The sequence below is a fragment of the Lontra canadensis genome, unplaced genomic scaffold (assembly GCF_010015895.1).
Source record: "Lontra canadensis isolate GAN:19392208 unplaced genomic scaffold, GSC_riverotter_1.0 scaffold239, whole genome shotgun sequence".
Lineage (NCBI taxonomy): Eukaryota > Metazoa > Chordata > Mammalia > Carnivora > Mustelidae > Lontra > Lontra canadensis.
Window position 1 is genome coordinate 60,140 of NW_022631233.1, and position 26,573 is coordinate 86,712.

Sequence of the window (26,573 nt, forward strand, 5' to 3'; positions counted from 1 at the left end):
CTTCTTTCAAAATTGGGCCCTAGGTCCTTAATTTTAGATGGTGACAGGCAGCAAAAGTGTCCTGTTGACCTCTCCAGGTTAAGAGGTCTGGCAGCAAACAAATATCCAGCTTGCACTGTTCCTGTTCGTCCAGCCTGACTTCAAAAGACAGCCCCGTGTTGCAGTCCTGCGGGCTTAAAACCTTACACCCAATTCTAACTTCTCTCCCTAACCCCCACATCAAAATCATAACCAGGTCTCAGTCTTTCTTTCATTGTAATGGCTCTTAGGTTCAATACTTCTCAATTTCCACTTTTTCCTTTCTCAGGGACCCCACCCCTGTTTCCCTTTCAACAGCTCTCTGATGACTTCCCAAAGCCAAATTAATGATCAACCCGTTAGTTAGGACACCACTGACGTGCCTTATCTCCCTTGGTCGGGAATTCTCAATCCTGGCTCTCTGAGTGTTAGAGCCAGATTGCTAGGTTTGGTATTAAGGCTTCCCGTCCAACAGCCATTCTCCAAATTCTCAACTGGGGGATGGTGCCTTGACTCAAGGCAACCCACCCACAGCTCCACCTTCCAGAATGCCCCTTCCCCAGGCTCCTGATGAAATTCCGTCCCTTCCAGAAAACCTGGTTTGATCCCCACATCCTCCAGGAAGCTCTCCTTGGCATTATTCCAGCCCTAATATCCTTTATTACTTGGGGGCCCCACCCCCCCTCACACCACATCATCTTACACACTCGTGACTTGGTCTCGGAGGGTGAGACCCCATGTTTTGGCCGAACTTCCACGTCACCAAGCAGAGATCTGGCGCTCAATAACGTTGAGAAACGGGATGGATAAAGGAAGACGCTCCTGGTCCAGCCCCTTCTTACTCACTCCGGCCCCTACTCCCTCTGCCCACCAGAGTTTGACCCAGCGAGTCCGACCTCCGGACACCGCCAGCAGCACCGGGGGCGACAGTGTTCCTGAATCCGGAGCATTTCCACGCAGCCCGCCCTCTGCCTTAACCCTGACCCGAGGACCGTGGCGCAAAGCCCCGCGCCCTGCTCTTCCGTGGCCCAAAGCCCCGCGCCCTGCTCTTCCGTGGCAACCGGGCTGGTTTCGGGAATCGCGGCCACCAGCGCCCGTGACCCCGCGGGGTCGAGGGACACGCCACCAGAGCCGCAGGGGGATTCGGCTGCGCCCCTCGCCCTCCCCCTCGCGGCCATTGGGCAGCCTAAGCGGCGCGCCCTGTGGACGGGGCGGGGCGCTCCCCATCTCCCCTCGCTCCCCTCCCCTAGTTCCCGGGGTGGGGACGTCGGGAGGCGGGAGGCGCGTAGGGGCTGCCGAGGGGCGTCCGGTTACGTCTCCGCCTTCCCCAGACTGGCCCGTGGAGCCGCCAGCTTTGCAGGACTTCGGTTCGGGAACGTGCTGGCCGCGATGCGCCGGAGCGGGGCTGCGTGGACGCGGGCGCTGCTCCTGCAGCTGCTGCTGGCGGGGCCCGGGGGCTGCCTGAGCCGCCAGGAGCTCTTCCCGTTCGGCCCGGGACACGGGGACCGGGAGCTGGAGGCGGGGGACGACCGCGTCTCCCCAGCCTTGGAGCTGAGGCGGCCGCTCCGCTTCTTCGACAAATCCGGCATCGACTCGGTCTACGTGAGTGCGACCTCCGGGGCCGGCGGCGGGGGCGGCGGGGGAGGAAGGCGCGGGGCCGAGCCGCCGTCGGAAGGGAGGCGGGGGCAGACGGGGACGCTCGCGGGGCTGGACGGACGTGGGCGTCGTGGGCGGGGGCGCGGGGTCTCCCGGCCCTCGCTGGCTCCCCGCCTCCCCCGGGCGGCCGACGTCTCCGCGCCGCCTGGCCGCTGCCGCCGAGGAGCACGCGGGTGTGGGGAGCCCCCATCTGCGCGGCCTCGCGCGCGCCGTGCCCGACCGGGAAACGCAGGCATCGCGGGACCCCGGGACCCCGGGCGGAGTCTCCCCTCCGGCAGCTGTGGGCGGAACCGCCGCCGGGAAGTCGGGCCTCGTCTTGCCGCCGTCCTGGGCCTGCAGGGACCGGACGCGGCCCGGGAGGAGCCCGGCGCGGGCGCGGAGCCTTCGCAGGGCAGAGGCCGGAGCGGGGTCCCGGGCGGCGCGCGGGCCCTGGGACTTGCGTGGTGTGGGGGCAGGGAAAGACCGCGGGAGCCGGCGTCTGCGCGCGGACCCCGGACCTGTCCTGGCTGCGAGTCCGCTCCCCGCTGAGCTCGTTTCAGTCCAGAGTTTCGGGCTGGGAAAGCAGGGCGACCCGGAGGTCCAGTCTCCTGTAGCGAGCGTTGTCACCATGGGGAGCCCCGCCGGGGAGCGGGCCCGGGTGGCCTTTAGCTCTCTGGAGCCCTCTCGGGACTGGCCGGGCCCGGGGACGCTGTCACCTCGGTGAAGTCTTCCGTGCCGCCGCCTTCCCCAGCCGCGCGCCATGTGGATTTCACAGAACGCGATGCGCATTCCAGAGACGGGGCGGGGGGGACAGACATAGGCTGGAGTCTGTCCTGCCATTATATTTTTAATTACATAAACTAAAATCTGCAGGCTTGCCCAGGAAGTCATTATGTTGAAATCCACATAAAAATATTAAAACAAAAAGTGCCTGAAGTAATAATATATGTGCTTACTTAAAAAAAAAAGATTTTTATTTGAGAGAGTGAGCAAGAGCGAGAGAGAGAGCGCGCAATCAGGAGCGGAGGAGGAGCAGAGGGAGAGGGAGAACCAGCCTCTGCGCTGAGCGGGGAGCCGGATGCGGGACTCCATCCCAGGACTCCCAGATCATGCCCCGGGCCCAAGGCAGACCCTTAACCAGCTGTGCCACCCAGGCACCCTATATGTGGTTATTTCTAACGTTATTAAATAGGTGTAACAATGTGTCCAGTGGGGGTGTCAGATAATTACTTTATTTTCAACATTGTCTGGACAGTAAACAATATTTGAAGACACATGCCGTGACTAAAACCTGACGTGCGAATATCTGGGACTTCTCTTAGTGGTGAGGTCATTAAGAGTTACTGCTATATTTTGTTGCCTGCATTCATAATGGAAGGAAATGCTAAATACCAGTTAGGGGTTATTGAAAATAAAAATAATTTTTTTTTCCTTCTTAACAGACCCACTGAATTCTTTTGTTAAATTTGGGGCCTCCTCCCCCTTTATTTGTGGCATCAGACTAACCACATCGCATTCTAAAAACCTAGAAAAATCTATTGCTAAAAAAGGATATCCGGTCAAACCATACCTTCCAGGTCCCCCCAGGTTTAATCTGCATTTCAATGAGAAAGAATCCCAAGCTCTGTTGCTATCTGCCACGGGTTGGGTTGCCAGGAAACTGAGTCTGAAATGGAGATCAGCAGGCAGGTTATTTCAGTGGGAGGGGTGAGCCCCTCACATCCGCACCTCTGGAGGGGAGGGAGGTGCAGAAGGACTAAGCGGAGGCTGACGCTGAGTGGCTGGGCAGTCCAGGCACAGGGCTCAGCCAACCGGAGCTCTGAAGTGGGATGGCTTTCCCAAGCTTTGAGGTATGAGGGGACTCACGGTGCTTCACAGTGATCGGTCGGTTGGCCAGTCAGTCCTTGGATGAGGGCTGGCCCGGAAGGAAGTGTGGCCCGGGCGAGGCAGTCCTCAAAGAGGGCTGACAAGGGAGGGCTACATGAGTCCAGGGGGACCCAGTGTGATGGCCGGAGTGGACAGGGGAATGGATGGGAATGTGCACAGGAGCTAGGTGGTCTGTGCCATCCTGGGCACCTGGCTGAGGGAATGAACGGTCCCCAAGAAGGAAAACAATTATTGGGTGAATATCTCCGTGTGTCAGGGACTTGCTAGTTTTAGGTTATTTACTCCTCAAAACAACCCGCCCTTCTTTTCAGATGAAGAAATAATAATAAACACTGGTCCCAGAATTCCAAAATCCTACCAGATGTTTCCACCCAAATGCCTGTCTGGTCACTTGAGGTTCCACGTGGTAAACCGAGAAGTACTCACGTTCCTCCTCCCCGCCAGCTACCATCCCTTTCCTTGCTCGCAGTGCCTTGTGAGGGTTCTTACATTGCCTCGAGGCTGCCTTATGCCATCCCTTTATCCATTTATTCTGCAAATACTTATCAAGAGCCAGGCACTATTTTAGGCACTTAAAATGCAAGTGACCAAAACAAAGAATCCTATCCTCGAGTAGTTTCCGTTCTAGCAAGGGAATGGGACCAAGAAAATAAACGGCAGACACAATAAAGTAAATTATATAGGATTTTAGTAGGTGATATACCACAAATGTCAGGGGTCTGGGATGGAGTGGGCAGTTGGGTAGGAGTCCGGAATTTAGAAGAAAATCCTAGACTTTGAATATAAACTTGGAAGTCCTTGGCACATAGATGGTATCTAAAACAAGACAACTAAATGAACCCCACCACGGGAGAATATGTAGATGGAGAAGGTCCCAGGGGGCCTCCAACAGATCAGGGAGAAGAGGAGACGGCAATGGAGGCTGACAGGGCAATGCAACGAGGAGGAGTCCTGGAAGCCAAGTGAGGAAAGTGTGTCAAGGGGGGGGAGAGTGAACCGTCATGTTAAATGGGCCCCAAAGATGGGGACTGTGAGTCGCCCATTGGCTTGAATAACATGGTGCTCGGTTCCCCATGATGCCTTCACGTTCATGGCAGGCCCTCCCATTTATATCTTTCTTGTCGTGTTGGCAGTGACGCTTGCCAACTTCTTTTCAGCTTCTTTAGTGCTCTCCCCCCCATGCTGACTTAAGGAGACCGTGGGCTCTTTGGCTTGGGTTCAGAGCCTCAGCCTACTACCACTGTGGCTTCATTTCTTGATTCAGAGTCCAGAGTGCTCACCATGCACCATGGAACCGCCTGTGGCTTCATTTCTAGCTTTGTCTTAACCCTTTGCAGAGAGGAAGTTGTGCCTTACTTTTGCCCTTTGCTTATTCTTTTATTCTTCCACTTAATTTACCTCTTTCCTCTCAGATTCTCTCCCATTCTCTCAGAGTCAACCTAAGTCCTTCCTCCTCCTCACCTGACTCGTGCCAACTACTGCATTCATCTCTCAGTCCTTAAACTCTCTGAACGCTGGTGCTGTCTGATTTGGAGCTTAACTACTGACAGATGTTCGTCTGCCTTCATTTTCATTTTCATTTTAGCTGTTCACCTGGACTATCAGTAGGTGATGTAGAAAAATGGAGGTCTCTGCAGCCCGATATTTGTGGTCTTGACTCTCCCTTCTGCCACTGACTTGTGGATCTTGGATAAGTTATCCAACCTCTGAAAGCCGTGGTTTGTTCATCTGGAAAACAGAGATATCACTGCCTTTCTCGTGGAGTTTTGAATATCCCTGAATTAATGTATTTAAACTGCTTATGTGTGGTAATGTACTCTTAAACTATGGGCTTTCTTCTTCATTGATAGCTGAGTGTGTGTGTGTGTATGTGTGTGTGTGTGTGTGTGTGTTTAAAGTCAAAACCTTCATTCTCTCTTTTATTCTTGTAGTACTTTGGTGCTATATTTTTGATGTAACTTTTGAGAAGGACATTTCGTATGTAACAGGCTCATGCTGGCTCTGTCGCTTCTACAAAAACGTGCCTCTTGTACTTTAACACACAAATGTGCAGAACCATAAAGTCTGTCAAGATGAAAACTCTCTGGATTTTTTTTTTTTTCAGATTTTATTTATTTATTTATTTGAGAGCTCGCACGTGGGTGCACGAAAGAGAGCACAAACATGGGGAGGGGCAGAGGCAGAGGGAGAAGCAGCCTCCCACTGAGCAAGGAACCCGACATGGGACTCCATCCCAGGACCCTGGGATCATGACCTGATCGAAGGCAGAGGCTTAACCAACTGAGCCCCCAGGCTCCCCAGCTCCCTGGAATTTCTTAATGTATGGAGACGTACAGCAAGGCAAGAGAAAGCATCCTGTACAAATAGTGTTTCAGCTTTTAGGCCATACACTGTGTTTCTAGTGTAACTGGAGTGCAACTTACCTATATAAACACAGACCAGAAGCACCAGCTCTTTAAATTACTCTCGATTTCATAAACAAGCCAATCTGTTCCATGGAGGTAACGTTGGTGCTGGTGGCACCTTGAACCCCCAACCACGAGATCAGGAGTCACGTGCTCTACCAACTGAGCCAGCCAGGCACCCCGTTGTTCAACTTATAATTGAGGTCAGATCCCTTCATTTCTCACCCTCTTGTTTCTGGCCTTGTTATTTATAAAATGGAGAGGCTTGACAAGATTAGCTCTGAGCCCCATCTAATTCTGGATTTTTTTAAACGATTTCACTTTATTTTTTGATAGCAAGAGAGGGAGCAGAAGCAGGGGGAGGGGCATCTGGATGGCTCAGTGGGTTAAGCCTCTGCCTTCTCCTCAGGTCATGATCCCAGGGTCCTGGGATCGAGCCCGGCATCGGTCTCTCTGTTCAGCGGGGAGCCTGCTTCCTCTCTCTCTCTGCCTGCCTCTCTGCCTGCTTGTGATCTCTGCTGTCAAATAAATAAAATCTTAAAAAAAAAAAAAAATAGATGCAGGGGGAGTGGGAGAGGGAGAAGCAGGCTTCCTGCTGAGCAGGGAGCCCAATGCCAGGCTCCATCCCAGGATGCTGGGATCATGACCCGAGCAGAAGGCAGATGCTTAATGAGTGAGGCACCCAGGAGCCCCAGATTTTGGATTTTTAATATTCTTTGGGTGACCTGGTGTTGAATAGTTACAGGCACTATTTCAAGACACTGGATATTATTTCTTGTAAGATGCGGTGCAATGTTAGGATAGGCCACCTGTTCATGCAGCAAACACTTCATCTGCTGCCTGCTGTTCCAGGCACTGTGCGAGGCTTCAGAGATGCAGACCGAAACATCAGCTTGTTTCTGCTCTCACGGCGTTTTCAGCCCGCTGGGGAAGACGGACATTAAACCGGTAACTGGCCAATTGCCCCTGTGACGTGTGCTACAAGGGAGAAGTCTGTCCTTATGTTGTGGTGGCACCTGAGCTAGCTGGAGGGAAGAACTTTCCCAACCCAGCTGGAACTACAGGATGAGTAGAGCTGAGCCTTGTGAAGAAGGCAGGCTCAGGACTGTGGTTCAAACGGAGGAAAACTAACTGTGTATGAGATCGTGAGTGTCGAGAGAAGGAGCTTGTCACATCACAGGAATGACACGAAACCCAGAGTGTGAGAGGGCAGGCCTGCAGAAGGACCCGGCAGAGCTAAATGAGACTTTGTCACCCTGGTTGGAGCCCTCCCCGAGGGGCACTGCTCAGGGCAGGGCTTCCAAACTTCCCACTGTGCCCCCAAAGCCTCACGTGGCCCCACCCAGCTGGTCTCCAGCCCCCACCCCTTTCTCGGTTCTCCACGCCAGCCAGGCTCCAGCCGCACCCGCTTGCCTTCTCTGCCCCCCACCACACAGTCAGCTTGTCCCATCTGGGTCTTGGTACTCGGCTTCCCTCTGCCTGGGCACATGGCCCTGATGTCCCGTGGCCGCACTTTCCTGTCCTGCGGGCTCTGCTCACACGCGGACCCCCTTTGTGATTGTTTTTCCATCCTGCCTTATTTTCATCATGACATGCGTCCCTTTCTAAAAACCAGGCCGTTCATTTATTCGCTTACCCGTTTGTTGGCTCTCTTTTTCCCTAGAGCCTGAGCCCGAGGAAGGCAGGGTTTGGCCTGCCATATTCGCCCCCGTTCCCTGGTTTGCTAGCAGCCCGTGGCACACAGTGGGCACTCTGTTACGATTTATTGAATGAATGAGTGAACGAATGCTAGGCATTTTTCATCTTATTCTGTTAAGCAGGGGGCTGCCATTAGAGCTCTCTAAGTAGAGGAGAGACATGATTTATTCTGAGAAGATTCCCACTTTCTTTTCTTTTTTTTTTTTTTTAAAGATTTTATTTATTTATTTGAGAGAGAGGCAGTGAGAGAGAGCATGAGCAAGGAGAAGGTCAGAGGGAGAAGCGGACTCCCCATGGAGCTGGGAGCCCGATGTGGGACTCGATCCCGGGACTCCAGGATCATGACCTGAGCCGAAGGCAGTCGTCCAACCAACTGAGCCACCCAGGCGTCCCAGATTCCCACTTTCTTTAACAAAAAAATGGCACGGGAGAAAAAGGAGGGAGAACCCATATATATTAAAAGAGATTTGAGAAACATGTTAACCAAGTGGCCCTTGTTGGATCCCGATTGAAACAAAGTAGCCATGAAGGACATCTTTGAGACCCATTGCTTTTCTAGAAGAGATGCTTAGGGAAAGATTGACAAGTGAAATGATTTGATGTCTGAGATTTTATTAAATAAATAAAATAAAATTTATTTTTTAAATAAAATCTAAAATACTTCAAAAAAGAAAAAATAAACATGCACACATGTGGGAGGGATGGGTGAATAGGGAACGGGAGGCTGTTGCTGATCGCAGGAGCTGATGGATGAGCGTCCGGGCGTGCGGCTGCTGGTCTCCTTTGGGTGTTGAAATTTTCTGGTGTGAGTCATCTGGTTATAAAAAGTTTTAGAAATTTATGTCGTCTCCCAGGCGGAGGATCTGGGGGGACGGGGTGGAGGAGGAACAGAGAATTCCAGATGAGAGATGGTGGCAGTGGTAGGTTCCAGACCTCTCTGGAAGGTGGGAACGAGGGGTCTTGCTTGTGTGTTATCTCATCTGAGACACACAGCAGCCCTGCGAGGTAGCTCAGGCGGGTCATGGGACGAGCGTCCTATTGTAGAGAAGCAAAGTGACCTGCACAGCTAAGGCACTTGTCAGAATTCACTTACCGAGTATGGGCTGGCGCTTGAACTCTGATCCTCTGGCTGCCAGTTCTGTGGTCTTTATACTGTGCCACATTGGATAACGCTATCTTCTTTTCCTTTCTTTTTTTTTTTTTTTTTTTTAAGATTTTTATTTATTTATTTGACAGAGAGAGATCACAAGTAGACGGAGAGGCAGGCAGAGAGAGAGAGAGGGAAGTAGGCTCCCTGCTGAGCAGAGAGCCCAATGCGGGACTCGATCCCAGGACCCTGAGATCATGACCTGAGCCGAAGGCAGCGGCTTAACCCACTGAGCCACCCAGGCGCCCTTCTTTTCCTTTCTTTTTCTTTCCATTCATTTATTTATTTGACGTTATCTTAAGAGCCCCTGTTCTGTACAGAATTGTGGGGTAGGATTGTGGGGCTGCAGTGCTGCGGGGCATTGTGCAATGGTCTCTGAAGGTCACACGTGCATCCACGGCTCACGAGTGCACAAGAGGACCCACTCATGCATCCAACTCCTCCCCATGCAATGACCCCTTCTCACCTCCGCATTGCGTGTGAGGGAAGCTGGTTCTTAGCCCCTTGGGAGGAGGTTTCATAACTGCTTTTGTCCTCAAGTAAATTTTTTTTCTTCCATTTAGTTTTTAATTATAAATGTTTCAAACACACACATAAAGGGGGGAAAATAATACCATGGGCACCCACAGGCACATTACCTAATAGCAGTTGTTTGCAGTTTCCATATTTGTTTCATTAATTTCCCTTTGCTGGTGTATCTAAGGTAAATTACAGTCTTCGTGATTTACATCGCTGAATGTTTTAGTATGCGGTCCTAAAATAATAAGCATTTCTCTATATAACCAGCCTACCACAGTCACACATAACAAAATCAATAATAATTCCCTATTATCAGTTTATGTCCATTCCATGTCAGAGCTCTCCAGTAGTCCCGAAGCTGCCCTTTACAGCTAGACTTACTCAGACGGGTCTACAGAAAGACAAGCATTCCATGTGACTATGTCTCTGTAGTCTGGTTTTTGTTTTTTGTTTTTTTTTAAGATTTTATTTATTCAAAAGAGACAGAAAGCATGGGCTCTCGTGTACACAAGGGGGATGGCAGCGGGGGAGGGAGGAAGAATCCAAGGCAGATTCTGCACTGAGTGCGGAGCCGGACAGAGGTTCCATCTCACGACCCTGAGATCACGACCTGAGTGGAAACCAGAAGTAGGAGGCTCAACTGACTGTGCCACCTAGGGGTCCCTCTTTAGTCTGTTTTAATCTTGACCTCCCCCATTTGATTCGTTGGTTTATTTAAGAATCACTGCCTGTTGTCCTGTAGGATGCCCCACCTTCTGCATTCCACTGTTTCTCTGGAACAGGGTTTGGCTTGTTAATTCCATCTCTGTATTTCCTGAAAGCTGGCCATCTTGAAAATACTCAGGTTAAACTCTTTTTTTCCTTTAGAAAACACTTACAGTTTTATTTTATTTTTTTTAAAGATTTTATTTATTTACTTGACAGAGATCACAAATAGGCAGAGAGAGAGAGAGAGAGAGAGAGAGAGGGGAGGAAGCAGGCTCCCCGCTGAGCAGAGAGCCTGATATGGGGCTCGATCCCAGGACCCTGAGATCATGACCTGAGCCGAAGGCAGAGGCTTTAACCCACTGAGCCACCCAGGCGCCCCACAATTTTTTTTTAATTAATTTTGGAACTAGATGCAAATGGTTAAAAATAATAATAATAACTTGTAAAAACAGGGAAAAGGGAAATTTCCATCCCACCCTGGCTTTGAGCCCCATACTTCCCTCCCTAGAGACAATCACTGTTGATGATTGTCTTTTCATCTCCTTGCAAAGAGATTCTCAAATGTACAAACATAGGTACATGTATAGCCACTCCCTGATTTTATATATCTCCTTGACGTTTTGAATACCAGCTTTAGTGACATATGATTCACATACCGTAAAATTCACCCCTTTAAAGTATACAATTCAGTGATTTTTCATATATTCAGAAAGTTGTACAATCACCACCACTGTCTAGCTGTGGAATATCTTGATTGCCCTCAAAACAAACCTCATATCCTTTAGCGGTCACACCCCATGTCCCCCCTACATCTACTGTCCATCTCTATGGATTTGCCTGTTCTGGACATTTCACATAAATGGAGTCATAAAATATGTGATCTTTCGTTACTGGCTTCTTTCACTTAGAGTAGCATTTTCAAGGTTCTTCCATGTTGTAGCATAGATCAGTACTTTATTCTTTATGGCTGAATAATATTGCTGTTTTGTCCATTCATGAGTTAATGGATATCCAGGTTGTTTCTCTTTTTTGGCGATTCATGAATAATACCGTCATTAATATCTGTGCACAAGTTTGTGTGTGGACATCTGTTTACAGTTCTCCTGGGTCTGTACTAAGGAGCGGAATTGCAAGTGGTGGGGTTCAAAACAAGTCTCCCTAAAGGTGTGTGCCTTAGCACGTGGGTTATTTTGAGCAGAAAGCTATCAAGATCAAATGGGCTTGAGAAAAGCGTTCGTCCCCGCTTTAATGACCTAGAAGAAAGTAAGTTGGCAGTCTTTCCCAGAATGAGAGTTTTTATCAGAGATAACTTTTTTTCTGAGTGACCCATCTACATGGAAGACAAACGTCCAATGATCAAACATCTGCTCTCATTGTCCTGTGAATGTCCTCACTCTGCTATCTCGTTCCTTAGTGCAGAATGGCATATATGCCTCATTTTACCTTCCTGTCTGGGAACATGACCCCCACATATGGTGCTCCTGTTCATTCGAAATTAATTTTATCCTGTTAGTGTGTCTTGTGTCAATTTTATTCTTAGACCAGTCAGAAGAAATTTTGAGGGTAGAGGTAAATTTCACTTCCCCAAACTAAGGTCATGTTGATGCAGGAACAGAAGGCTGGCTGAGGACAAAGCAAAAGTTGACACCTGCAGCCTTTCCCCACCCCCACTCCTGGGTGGGACACATGTGACATTCTTTAGGAATCTCCCAACTACCTTAATGTTAATAGCTTGCTTAAAAGGGCAAAACGACCTTGGCAATGGCAAAGGCTCTGGTGTCTTGTTGGTCTTCTTCAGCATATGAAAGTTCTGTTGAAACCTCCCTTTTCCTTACCTCTCCCAACTCCAGGGTACATAACTGCCACCCTTCACAACCCCGGGGCAGCAGCTCTTCCTGCCCACGGGTCCTGTCCCCGTGCTTTAATAAACCACCATTTTGCACCAAAGATGTCTCAAGAATTCTTTTTTGGTCATCGGCTCCAGACTCCACCCAACCGAACCTCACCGATGTTCTAGAACTTCATCAATATGGTAACTCTGTTTAACATTTTGGGGGCTATCAAACTGTTTTCCAAAGTGGCTGCACCACTTTACGTTCCCACCAACAATGTTCCAATGTATCTGTGTCTTCTGTTGAACTTACTACTCGATTTTTTGATCCTAGTCAACTTAATGGGTGTGAAGTGGTATCTCACTATGGTTTTGATTTGCATTTCCCTGATGGATGGTGAGGTTGAGCATCTTTTCATGTGCTTATTGGCCATTTATATATCTTTGGAGAACATTTATTCAAGTCCTTTGATCATTTTTTATTTGGGATATTAGTATTTTTATTACAGAGTAGGTTAAACTTTACTTAGGATATTTTATGAGTGAAGTCACGTATGTTATAACATCAGGAAACAAGTGATGTCTGGTTATTACTGTACTAGCTGCTCCTGCTAATGAGATGACGGCCGGATCATGTCTGTCAGGTTTTCCCCCTTGCGAACACCGAGCAAGCTGTGGGATAAAACTTCAGCCTTATGCAGCTGCCCCTCTCCCACCACCTTTCAATTAATCTTAGTATCCATTGATGATTTTTGCTTGAGTCAGTTATTACATTAAGGGCTGCCAAGTGTTGTTTTAGTTTGTTTTGTTGTTGGCTTTTTTGTTTCTGTCATGCTTTCTACATTTATTAGTTGCTGTACTTTTGTAAAGGGAAGCTTGCCCTCATCGGCTGGGGCTTTTGGGTGATACTGACATAGGGCTCATTCTGGAAAGGCAGGCGGAGACTTAATTCTTTCTCTGTAATTTCTAATGTTCAAACGAAGGGATTAGTGTTCAATTTAAGTAGTGGTGTAATCCACATTAGGGGAGTTTCTGAGGCTCCACTTGGTCAACTTCAGATATCTACCTCCAAAGTGTCAAAAGAGGAGCCTGCTTCTCCCCAGCGACTGAGAGTTTAGACAAGCCCTTCACCCCTTTCCCTGACCGACTTCTGTTCTGGAATCCTGAGGGACATTTCTCCCCCCCCCCCTTTTTTTTTAAAGATTTTATTTATTTATTTGACAGACAGAGATCACAAGTAGGCAGAGAGGCAGGCAGAGAGAGAGGAGGAAGCAGGTTCCCCGCTGAGCAGAGAGCCCGATGCGGGGCTTGATCACGACCTGAGCCGAAGGCAGAGGCTTTTATATATCTTTTATATAACCCACTGAGCCACCCAGGTGCCCCTCTCCCCCCTTTTTGATAGACACACTAGAAGTGGACATTTAAAGATTCCACCATTTTTAAATGTTGGAAGGTACTTAGGTAATTTCATACAGAAGAGATGGGTGATCGATCCAAAGTCTCTCATTAGATGTTAACTGGATTAAGTTAAAAACACTGACACATCTCTTAACTATTACCCCTAGGTTGTCCCTTGTTTTTAAATGCTAAGACTTTTGTTTTTATTTCTAATTCAAGCCAGAGCCATTTCTCTGGCTCTGTGGGGTTAACGGAAAAAATTTGCAATTTGGATTCAAGAGTTTTGTTCTGGCATTTCTAGTGTATGATCTTAGGCAAGACCTATAAACTGAAACTCAGTTTTTCTGAAATGGAGAATGAAGATGATATTAATGCCTACTTTACTAGATTGACTCCAATACCTGGAATAAAGGTGCTTCATAAACTGGAAAGTACCGTGAAAGTGGGTCAGACCCCAGGTCCCTTAGTTGTCCTAGGCTTGCCCTTAGTTGTCCTAGGCTTGAAATCAGTCAACTTCTTCCTTTCTTTCTTTAAAAAAGATATTTATTTATTTATTTATTTATTTATTTAATTTATTTGACAGAGAGAGATCACAAGTAGGCAGAGAGGCAGGCAGAGAGAGGGAGAAGCAGGCTCAATCCCAGGACCCTGAGATCATGACCTGAGCCGACCAAGAGGCTTAACCCACTGAGCCACCCAGGCACCCCTGTCAACCTCTTTCTTGATGGTATTATGGATCTGGCTGTTTCCTGGGCTTCTTTCTCAAGCTTTTCTTTCCTTAGGCCCTTTTAGTTTTTTCACTGTTTCTAGCTACCCAGGCTTTCCAATGAAACTGCAATTTCCATGACTTTGGCTCAAGAATCTTCTGCACTAGCAGCCAAATATAACAGAAAGAGCAGGAGTGGGTTCAAATCTTGGTTGCATGGCTTGCTGGCTATATGATATTAAGCTAAATTGAGTCTCATTTTCTTGTCTTTTTTATATATGTGAAAAGAAGGATGTTTGTATTACATGTTGAAAAAGGTGGACCGCTTTAGTAAAGGACCTCAGACTCAGCAGCCGCTCCATAAATGTTTGTTGCCTTTCCATTCTCTACCCCAACTAATTTTACCTTAAATTCCTGCTTCCTCCCACCCGTGGAGTTTGCTTTTGCAACAGCAGGCGATTTCATTGTCTTCTCAGTGGAGCCGTTTGCATTTGTAAAAACGACCCCATTTGTTTCTTATTTGTGTCTGCCTCAAGTATTCTGAACCACATCTGTTTTGAAGAATCCCCCACTCTTGCTGGCTGCTTTCTGCCCTCGGCACTGCTACTAGACTGACGGAAGCCTACAAAGAGGGGCGTTTCAACGTCCGCAGTGAGCACGTGAAATGTAGAGTCTAACGTGCAGTTTACTGAATGACTTTCCCCAGTTATCCCTGCCGTCTTTAAGGATGATCACGAAACACTCCCCGTCACGAGTTAGTTGCTCTGTCCTCCCTCCTCACCATGTCAGCTGAGTTCAAACAATCATATGTAAGTGGCTCCAGCTGTCAGCCCAGCCGTGTGGGGCTGGGCATTTTCCCCCGGGTGTTTTGTGATAGGAGTGACGTGTTCTGCCCTGTGCAGCTGGATGCACGGCCTATTGCCTGGTGTGTTCCTTGCAGTGAGAGAATAGGTATGTGCCTTCTTTCTTTTATTTATTGAAAGTAAGCTCTACACCCAATGTGGGGCTCGAACACACAACCCTGAGATCGAGAGTCGCCAGCCCCACCGACTGAGGCAGTCAGGGGCCCCTCGATGTGCTCAGTCAAGGGCGCATTAAGCTGTGCTACGAGCACACTGAACTGAAGTTTAGTTTTGCCAAAGGAGCGTCTTTTTCCCCAGTGTAAACTCTAAAGTAAGATCTCAGGGCAGTATTTACATTGGTCAGTGGACTGGAAGTAGCTATTTTCAATAAAGAAGTGGTGTAGACAATAATACAACATTATTATTATTATTATTCTCCTCTCAATATTTCAGAAAGGCTTTCTCGGGAATACATTCAATCCGTAACAGTTCTGTGGTGTAATCTACGCAGAGAGTGTGCGGGACCTTAGGGAGTCAGGGCGCCTGAGTCCGGGTTCCAACGTGCTAATCGCGAACTGTTGTTAAAATATGAACTGAGGCTTATTGAAAACTTTTAAGAGTTTACTCCAACAAAAATCAGTTCTAATTGGGCAGTATCCAAAGTAGCAGGTAGCAATGAGCTCTGAGGAGCTTTACAACACGGGAGACTTTCATAGCCAGAAGGGAGAGGAACAAGGAAGTTACACTGTGTACAAAAGGGAATTGGGTCGTTGCAAGGTCCCTTTCCTTGAGAAGATGGGAAGGGTCCGTCCGGCAGATCTTCTGGCTAGTACCGGTCAGGCGAGTCCTGACTGGTTTCAGATTCCATTTTTGGGAAAGCCAAAACTGTAATTTAGTTAAATCTTGGTTCATAAGAGACTCTTTTTTTTTTTTTTAAGATTTTATTTATTTATTTGACAGACAGAGATCGCAAGCAGGCAGAGAGGGAGGCAGAGAGAGAGGAAGGGAAGCAGGCGCTCCGCCGAGCAGAGAGCCCAGTGAGGGGCTCGAATCCCAGAGGCTTTAACCCACTGAGCCACCCAGGCGCCCCAGTAAGAGACTCTTAACTATAGGAAACAAACTGAAGGTTGCCGGAGGGGTGATGGGTGGGGGGATGGGGTAACCGGTCATGCGCATTAAGGAGGGCACATGACATACTGAGCACCGGTTATGATATGAGACTGATGAATCACTAACGTCTGCCTCTGAAGCTAAAAAAAAAAAAAAAAAAAAAAGGTAAGTCTTGGTTTGGTGATGTGGAGCCTGGCATAAGCGACTCCATTTGGTCATGTTATCTTGTGGGGATTTGTTTTGTTTTCAGCAATTCTCCCCTTTTGATCAGGCTCTGAGCCTAAGAGATGTGATCAAAACTGAAGGCATTAGCCCTTTTCCCAGCTCTGGAGTTCTTGTTTTGTTTTGTTTTTTTTTCTCATGCTCTGTATGGTATTCACAGATTATATGTCTTTTTGCTGAATCTTTCCAGAGTATTTGCAGGTCATGACCTTGGGTTTACATTCTTGAAGTCAGTTGTTCCCTTTGTTTCTTTTCTGATGAGTTAGTCTTTTTTTTGTTTTTTTTAAGATCTTATTTATTTATTTGACAGAGAAAGAGGGAACACAGCAGGGGGAGTGGGAGAGGGAGAAGCAGGCTTCCTGCTGAGCAGGGAGCCGGATGCAGATGCGGGGCCAGGACCCAGGACCCTGGGATCATGACCTGAGCCGAAGACTCACGCCTAACGAATGAGCCACCCAAGTGCCCCTCTGATGAATCAGTCTTAAGAAGATCATTTGCTTGGTGGTTAGTGGCTGCAAACATACATTTAAAGCTTTAGAGAGAACACCACAGTGTTTCAGGGAGACCGCCATGATTATTACAAGCAGGATAATTCCCAATGTCTAGAGGGTACTTTGGAGCGATGGCATCCAAGAAGCAAACCAGTCAGCATCAAGTAAGTCAAAGAAAGACCCCCTTGAAGGAGCCACTTTCTCAAGCCAAGTGCAGCAAGTGGTGTTGGCCATGGCACAGACACCTTCTTGCTCGGCTAAAAGATAATCAAGGGCTGTCCTCTTATCAAGAACAATTTTGGGGAGGGAGTCTAAGGGTTTTGTTGGGTAGGCGCTACTTTAACAACACATTCAGAGACAGGGACCACACCCGGGAAGCATTGCCTTCCCATGCATTCAGAGAGAACACACAAGTGATGAAAAGGAAAAAGGAATAAAGACTTCATATCGGAGATGAAAATCTTTTTTTTTTTTTTTTCTTTAATAGACTCCACACCTAGCGTGGAACCCGGTGCAGGGCTTGACCTCATGACCCTGAATCTGAGATTCAGACCTGAGCTGAAATTAAGAGTCATACACTTCACTGACTAAGACAAAAAGGCCCCCCAGGAGGTGAAGATCTTGATCCATGACCTTGGGAGGTCTTTCCACCTCAAGATGCCATCTGTGTCCCTTGTTGATATTAATTTTATATCTCCAGCTGGGGTGCAGTTCCAAGGGTCTGGAGGAACTCTTTTTAACTGGGAGACCCGTGGTTCAAGTCCCTGAAGTTTAACTGCTCTCTTGGCAGTATGGAGGACCTGGTATGGTCCCTTACAGGGATATTCAAAGGCAGTCTTTCTTTGTAGTGATTCCAAATCAGAAGGGGGAGAGAAGATTGGAAACGTTAGTCTGGAAGTGTAGCCAGACATTTGAAGAAACACAAAGAATCGAGGATTCAGTACAGTGTATAGGGATGTAACAAATCCTCAGACACAATGAACAAGAGTAGAATGTGACATCCACAAGATTGTGTTACTAGTTTCTCTGAACCAGTCACCCGTATTTCTATCAAAGGTAATCATGCAAACTAAACTGTTTGCAAAATAAGTTGAAAAATTAAATTTGACCGGATTATTTGTGTAAAGCGCAGCAAGAGGAGTGATTGACTATATCGGCTCCTTTTAAATCTGCTTTGCTGGAACTTTTTGTTGTTGTTGTTGTTGTTGTTGTTTTAAGATTTATTTATTTGAGAGAGAAAGCTTGCTCCCATGAGTTGTCGGAGGCGGGGAGGCATAGGGAGAGGGAATCTCAAGCAAAGTCTCCACTGAGCACAGAGCTCAAGGCAGGGCTTGATCTCACGACCCTGAAATCATGACCTGACCTCCAAATGATGACCTGACCCTGAAATCATGACCTGAGCCTAAACCAAGAGTCAGACACTTACTTAACTGACTGAGCCACCCACGCACCTCTGCTGGAACTTTTCATAAGGAATCTTAGGTTGGACTTTTAAAAGCCTTTCCAGACTAAGAAGCCAGACTCACTGTCAGACTTAGCCTGAAAATACCCATTGATTTGGGTGAATTTCTCTCTTCATGAGGTTCCCCAGGACATCCGGAGTTTCCTGGGGCTACCAGCAAGTGACTGTCCTTAACCACCTGGTTGGGCTGTCACTTATTTGACAACGAACCCCACGTACTTTAACATACCAAGTAAACCTAAGCAATTTAACATCTCTCTTTTACAAGGGGAGAGACAAGTCCTTTGAGATTTGAAAGGGACCCTCTGGGAAATCTTAAAATTACTTTGGGGTCAAAAAAAACTCCAAACCAAAAGAATTTGGTTTTTAGGGGCACCTGGGTGGCTCAGTGGGTTAAGCCTCTGCCTTTGGCTCAGGTCATGGTCTCAGGGTCCTGGGATTGAGCCCCACATCGGGCTCTCTGCTCGGCAGGGAGCCTGCTTCCTCTCTCTCTCTGCTTGCCTCTCTGCCTACTTGTGATCTCTGTCAAATAAATAAATAAAATCTTTTAAAGAATTTGTTTTTTAGAAGATGTCAAAAGGCTTGAATATCTGATTAAGTAGGATCACAGATCATCATGATTTAATACTTCATTATTTAGTCAAAGTGACAATAGACAATGTTAAGGGCAAATATAGAAGGTTACATAGTTGTGAACAAAACTTCACTCTCTTACTGTTGAGAAGACTGTATTTTCTTAAGTAATCAAAGTCATGAGAAAGATAACATTAAGCACAGTGAGTTATTTTAGCAAGACAAAAATCTTTGCTTTCCAGGTAGATTACTTAAAAGGTAAAGAAAAACCATTCACAATCTCTTGTCAAGATCAGAATACGTTGATATTATAGCATGCTTTAAAAAACCTTATTATTTCTAGTAGTCTTAATTACATATATTAATTAGAATTCTTAATTATTGGAATCCTTAATTCCTATTGAAAACTAAGAAGTAAGCAATTCTAGACTGACAAATTTGTAAATTCATTTCATAATTTCCAGATAGTCTTCCTAATAGTAAATGCTCCTTTTTTTTTTTAAGATTGTATTTATTTATTTATTTGAGAGAGAGAGAGACAGCATGAGAGAGAGTGAGCACAAGCAGGGGAGAAGGGCAGAGGGAGAGGGAGAAGCAGCCTCCCCTCTGAGCAGGGAGCCTGATGTGGGGCTCAATACCAAGACCCCAGGATCATGACCTGAGCCGAAGGCAGATGCTTAATGGACTAAGCCATCCAGATGCCCCATCCAGATGCCCGCACCCAGGCCCCCAGTGTGGCCTGGAACATATTTACAAATAGACCCAAATATCTTGAGTTCCTCTGTAAAAGAAAACCACAGGTAAATAAACTTGGGTTCAGTAATTAGTTTCAGTATTTCCTTTTATTTGAAAGTGATCTAGATAGTCAATGAATATCCATTATTTTGCTCTTCTCAGTATAACTAAGGTTTCCAGTTATCAAAAAGATTTTAGGAACTTTTTTTTTTAATTAGAGAGAGGATGTGTGCACCCGTGCCAGGAGGGAGTGGGAGGGAGATTAAGGAGGGGGGGGTGAGCAGAGGGAGTGAGAGAAATCCCAAGCAGGCCCAATGTTCAGTGCAGAGCTCCATGCAGGGCCTAATTTTAAAAAATCTTTTTTTTTTTTTTAAGGTTTTATTTATTTACTTGACAGAGAGAGATCACAAGTAGGCAGAGAGGCAGGTGGAGAGAGAGGAGGAAGCAGGCTCCCTGCTGAGCAGAGAGCCCGACGCGGGACTCGATCCCAGGACCCTGAGATCATGACCCGAGCCGAAGGCAGCGGCTTAACCCACTGAGCCACCCAGGCGCCCTGTATTTATTTTATTTTAATTTAAATTCAATTGATTAACATACAATGTATTACTAGTTTCAGAAGTAGAGTTCAGTGACTCATCAGTCTTCTATAACACCCAGTACTCATTACATTACGTGCCTTCCTTAATGTCCATCACCCAGTTACTCCATCCCCCCACCCTCTCTCCTCCAGCAACCCTCAGTTTGTTTCCTATGATTAAGAGTCTCATGCATCTTCTCCCTCCCTGGTCTCCTATTGTTTTCTTTTTCTCCTCCCTTCCCCTATGATCCTCTGTTTTGTTTCTTAAATTCCATATATGAGTGAGGTCATATGATAATTGTCTTTCTCTGGCAGACTTATTTCATTTAGCATAATACCCTCTAGTTCCATCCACGTCGTTGCAAATGGCAAGATTTCCTTTTTTTTGATGGTTGAATAGCATTCACTTGTATATGTATACCACATCTTCTTTATCCATTCATCTGTTGATGGACATCTGGGTTCTTTCCATAGTTTGGCTCTTGAGGACATTGCTGCTGTGAATATTGGGGTGCAGGCTTCCCTTTGGATCACTGCATTTGTATCTTCAGGATAAATCCCTAGTAGTGCAATTGCTGGGTCATAGGGTAGCTCTATTTTCAACTATTTGAAGACCCTCCATACTGTTTCCTAGAGTGGCTGAACCAGCTCGCATTTCCACCAACAGTGTAAGAGGGATCCCCTTTCTCTGCATCCCTGCCCCCATTTATTGTTTCCTGATTTGTTAATTTTAGCCATTCTGACTGGTGTGAGGTGGTATCTCACTGTGGTTTTGATTTGTATTTCCCTGATGCTGAGTGATGTGGAGCACGTTTTCATGTGTCTGTTGCCATTTGAATGTTTTCTTTGGAGAAATGTCTGTTCATGTCTTCTGCCCATTTCTTGATTGGATTGTTTGTTCTTTGGGTGTTGAGTTTGATAAATTCTTTATAGATTTGGGATACTGGCCCTTTATGTGGTATGTCATTTGCAAATATCTTCTCCCATTCTGTTGGTTGTCTTTTGGTTTAGTTGACTGTTTCCTTTGCTGTGCAAAAGTTTTTTATCTTGATGAAGTCCCAAGAGTTCATTTTTGCCTTTGTTTCCCTTGCCTTTAGAGACCTGTCTAGCAAGAAGTTCTTACAGACGAGATCATAGGGTTGCTGCCTGTGTTCCCCTCTAGGATTTTGATGGATTCCTTTCTCACACTTAAGTTTTGCATCCATTTTGACTCTATTTTTTTGTATGGTGTAAGAAAATGGTCCAGTTTCATTCTTCTGCATGTGGCTGCCCAGTGTTCCCACACCCATTTGTTGAAGAGACGGTCTTTTTTCCATTGGATATTGTTTCCTGCTTTGTCAAAAATTAGTTGACCATAGAGTTGGGGGTCCATTTCTGGGTTCTCTATTCTGTTCCATTGATCTGTGTGTCTGTTTTTGTGCCAGTACCATACTGTCTAGCAGAGCTTGAAGTCCACCAGTTCTGGTTTTCTTTTTCAACATTTCTTTGTCTATTTGGGGTCTTTTCTGGTACCATACAAATTTTGAGATTGTTTGTTCCAGCTCTGTGAAAAAGTTGATGGTATTTTGATAGGGATTGCTTTAAATGTATAGATTGCTCTAGGGAGAATAGATTTTTTTTTTTAAGATTTTATTTATTTATTTGACAGATAGAGATCACAAGTAGGCAGAGAGGCATGCAGAGAGAGAGGAGGAAGCAGGCTCCCTGCTGAGCAGAGAGCCCGATGCAGGGCTCGATCCCAGAACCTTGAGATCACGACCCGAGCCGAAGACAGAGGCTTAACCCACTGAGCCACCCAGGTGCCCCGGGAGAATAGATGTTTTAATAATATTTGTTCTTCCAGTCTGTAAGCATGGAATGTTTTTCCATTTCTTTATGTCTTCTTTGATTTCTTTCATGAGCGTTCTATCATTTTCTCAGTACAGATACTTTGCCTTGTTGGTTAGGTTTATTCCTAGGTACCTTTGTAGTTTTGGGTGCAATTGTAAATGGGATCAACTCCTTAATTTCTCTTTTTTCTGTCTCATTGTTAGTGTATAGAAATGCAACTGCTTTCTATCCTTCCGTGATGCTGAATTCCTGTGTGAGTTCTAGCAATTGTGAGGTGGAGTCTTTTGGGTTCTCCAAGTATCATGTCATCTGTGAAGAGTGACAGCTTGACTTTTCTTTTGCTGATTCAGATGCCTTTTATTTCTTTTTTGTTGTCTGGTCGCTGAGACTAAGATTTCTAGTACTATGTTGAACAACAGTGGTGATAGTGGACATCCCTTTTATGTTCCTGACCTTAGGGGGGAAAGCTCACAGTTTTCCCCCCATTGAGAATGATATTTGCCATGGGTTTTTCATAGATGGCTTTTATGATATTGAGGTATGTTCCCTCTATCCCTACACTGTGAAGAGTTTTAATCAAGAAAGGATGCTGTACTTGGTCAAACGCTTCTTTTGCATCTATTGAAAGGATCTTATGGTTCTTGTCCTTTCTTTTATTAATGTACTCTATCACATTGATTTGGAGATGTTGAGCCACCCTTGCAGCCCGGGAAAAATCCCACTTGGTCGTGGTGAGCAATCCTTTCAATGTACTCTTGTATCCTGTTGGCTAGTATCTTGATGAGAATTTTGGCACCCATGTTCATCAGGGATATTGGTCTGTAATTCTCCTTTTTGGTGGGGTTTTTGTCTGGTTTGGGGAGCAAGGTAATGCTAGCCTCACAGAATGACTTTAGAAGTTTCCCTTCCATTTCTATTTTTTGAAACCGTTTCTGAAGAATAGGTATTAATTCTTCCTTTAATGTTTGGTAGAATTCCCCTTGGGAAACCAACCAGCCCTGGACCCTTGTTTGTTAGAAGATTTTGGATGACTGCTTTAGTTTCCTTGCTGGTGATGGGTCTGTTCAGGTTTTCTATTTCCTCTTGTTTCAATTTTTGTAATTGATTCTTCTCTAGGAATGCATCCATTTCTTCCAGATTGTTTAATTTGTTGGCATATAGTTGCTCATAATATGTTCTTTAAATTGTTGATATTTCTTCGGTATTGGTTGTGATCTCTCGTCTTTCATTCATGATTTTATTTATTTGGGTCCATTCTCTTTTCTTTTTGATAAGTCTCGCTAGGAGTTTCTTAATATTGTTAATTCTTTCAAAGAACCAGCTCCTAGTTTTGTTGATCTGTTCTACTGTTCTTTTGGTTTCTGTTTCATTGATTTCTGGTTTAATCTTCATAAGCTTTAAAAACATTTGGGTTAGTTTCTATATTTCTGAGAGTACACTTGATTGATATAATGCATGTTTGTCTTTAACCAATTAAATAGAGCTTTTTACAAGTTCATTTTGGCATTACCATCTGGAGGTAGAAGACGAATCACACACTTGTAATATACATACATAAACATGCAGACAAATGCACACAGAGATCTCCTAGCTTTTATTTTAAAATTTTAACTGTGGGACTGGTATGATACTACAAAAGGCACTAGTTTATGGAAGGACAGTTGGATCCACATTTTGTTTCTGGCAGATGGAAACTTTATCTGGTCCGACGGCAGGTGGCTAACGTTTTTTAGTAATATTTGTGGAAGAGACTTCAAACTTGTATTTGTCCTTGGCAAGTAATCTTACGGAGGCTGTGGGCTAGATTTGGGGTGAGTGAGATTTTTTAAGTGTTTATATTTTGAAAAAGCCTCCTTCTCCCCACCTTTTTTCCTTCAGTCTCAGGTGAATGTGGGCTGTGTTTTATATTTCAAGGATGAGGTAATATTTTCATCTTCTAGGGACAGAGAAGAAATGCAAGTTTTCTTCTAGGAGTTTTAGGGTATATTTTTCTGTTATCAGAAGTGTAGGGCCTTTGCTATTTAAATTTTTCCTTCATTTTCTCTAAAGCAGGCGAGTTCTTTTTCCAAAGTTCTGATCTTTTACAATACCTGCAGGCATTCAGAGATGAATAGGGAGTTTTGGGGGATGATAATGATAGGTAGACTTGGATTGTTTCTAGAGCTGTGTTGCTGGTTTTGCAAAGATTTGTGAGATAAGGACAGTTGCTCTAATTCCACAAACAATTGGGATCTAGCCTTAAAGATATCAAGGGGCTGAACCTCCCATCTATATATATTATCTTCAGTTTGCTTCTTTGTATCAGGGTGAAGGTCTTCTACCAAGGTGAAAATCAAAAGGTTTTCGTGTTCTAGATTTGGAGCTGCAGCAAATCCTTCCACAAAAGACTTCAGAATGTTTTTCTTTTCCTCTGGGTCCATAGTTTGATTGTAGCTTAGGTGAGAAATCCTAAAAACATATTGCTATCATCTCTGGATATCAGCTTCACTCAGCCAACTTCTGACCATAGAGCTACTTAAAAAAATCCCTTCCAGTATCTCATCAGGTTTCAGCTGGCAGAAACAATATTGTCGGCAGAACTGAACAACCCCTTGGATGCCAGAGGCGTCCCCCAAAGGGGGTACAAAGAATACTGCCTCCACAAGGTAACTCCCCTCGCCACTCCCAAAGATAACCAAAAGAAAGGAAGACTTAGACAATTCTCCCGAAGAGTTGGCAATAGTTGATAGGACCCTAGCTGCAAACGGAGGGCAACACACATCTCTGTCTGGCCAGCTTTGGGGGGCCCCCCCACCTGACACAAAACCAGATAAATAAGAAGGCAGTAGATATTCCTTAGAGAGACAAAGCATCAACCAGCAATGGGTACCCAAAAGTAAATCTGCAAGTCACAATTCAAAGACCGAATTGTTACTAATGTTTTTGCCTGCCAATCTGAATCTGGAAAGGAAAGGAAAACATGAAATTTGACCTTCCTCTCTCAAGCAGGCTGTGCAGATAGAGATCTGGGAGAGCTGACTTTGGCAAGAATTCTCACCCTTTCCCGGCTTTTGCCAGTTTTCCCAGGATCCCATCTGCATGTTCTGGAGCGAGTGGGGTGTCCTGGCAGGTCACATCCCAGTCACCAGAGGCGGGAGGGCAGGAGAAATCATTTTCTCTCTACTTTTTATGGTGAGCGCTTGGCTGGGACCCCTTTTTCTCTAGGATACCTCATAAATGGCTAAGCTTATCTAGGTTAAAAGGTCTGCACTGTGGCCTTTATTTCAAGATTATCTTTGGTAGGGTTAACCTGTTTGTTCAGCCTTGAAACAAAATTTTATTCACTCAAAGCCTCCTACTGGACCCAGTCCAGCTTAAGTCAGATCCAGTCTGACCCTGGACCCAGATCTGGCATATAGTTTTCTTAGGACTTCTTAAATCTACAGGTCCCCCTCACCACCTTTTTTCCTGGAAATCTATTTATTGAAGAAACTATGTATTTGTCCTTCACCGTGTCCCATGTTCTGGGTTTGGCTGGTCATGTCCCTATAGTATCACTGAACATGTCCTTCTGTCCCATCTATTTCCTGTAAACTGGGAGTTAGATCTGGAGACTTGCTTGGATTTGAGTCATCGGGTCATTGTGCAGACTCTGTTTTAGTGACCGGCGTGGGGCTCCAGTGGGAAGGAGCCGTGATGCATAATGCGGGATCTTTCATGGGCTCATGAATGGAACTCACACATTTTCAGGCGCTATTTCTCACACAGCCTTGGTATTTGGGCCTTATTCTGTCTGAACCTCCCCACCCCCAACTTCTGGAGGAGGTCGGGAAGGGAGAGGACTGACACACACCGGGTGGTGTAGAGGCTTTGAAGCTCCAGCAGTGACTAAGGTGGCCATGGTCCCAGCTTTTGAAGGGACATACCGCCTGGGGGGGCAAGTAAGGTCATTACACTTGGTGGTCTGCGCCTCGAGGGAAACAGGAAGTGGAGACAGAAATGGGGGCTCAAGGAGTGAGGGAAGGGAGGAGGGTTGAGCAGGCAGAGCCACACTGGGTAGACGAGAAGGCTCTCTTAGAGTCTGTACTTAACTGGGCTGGTCGCGTGGCAGCGTGAGGCCCTTGGGAGCAGGTGCCGCTGGCCGTGGGGATGGAGCAAGTGCCAGGTACCTCAGAGGTGGGACACACAGGACATGGGGGAGAAAGGGAGTCTGTCCTCCTGTCCTCCTAAGTACTTAATAGGCCCTTCCCTTTGTGCTCCCCGCGCTTCTGTCAATTTGCTCAACTTTGAGAAGATGGAGAAAAGGAATAAGACGACAGGAGCATCACACGCTCGACAGATGTGTGCGGTGGGATTGGCCCCCAAGTGTAAGAGTATTATTCAAGTCAGCCGGGCTTTTGTCGATCTCAGACAAACAAATGAACACTGACTGGGGAAAAGTTTAAAGCTCAGAGTCAAATGAACCTTCCGGGTGTTCTGTCTCTGACATCTGTCTCTGCCGTCATCTTTATCACCAACAGCTGAGTTGCAAATGCCATAAAAAAAGGCTGAAAAATAATTTTCCAGCACTAATACTAATGAGGGTTAGGTGGTCTGTGTCCAAAAGCATTTGCTTCTCGATACTTGTCTCAAAACTCGATTCCCAAAGCATTCCTTGTGAGAAGAGACACAGTCCTGTACCCAGATTCGAAATCGTAAAAGACACCCGTGTTTTCAGAACTGTTGAACTGACTTAAATCTCACTGGAAAACAGCTTTTTTAAAACCGAGTTTTCCATCTGTGGCCTCCGCGTGCTCGCTT

General features: G+C 46.1%; 1 protein-coding gene across 1 annotated transcript in view; it reads left to right on the top strand.

Annotated features, from left to right (window-relative positions):
* The first annotated feature begins 1,271 nt into the window (after window positions 1-1,271).
* NID1 (nidogen 1) overlaps window positions 1,272-26,573 on the top strand; it is an 83,063-nt gene continuing 57,761 nt past the window's right edge. Inside the window, exon 1 of the mRNA XM_032849676.1 lies at window positions 1,272-1,620. Within this exon, the coding sequence (XP_032705567.1) occupies window positions 1,408-1,620 (213 nt within the window). The 5' untranslated portion in view covers window positions 1,272-1,407. The remainder of the gene's footprint in view (window positions 1,621-26,573) is intronic.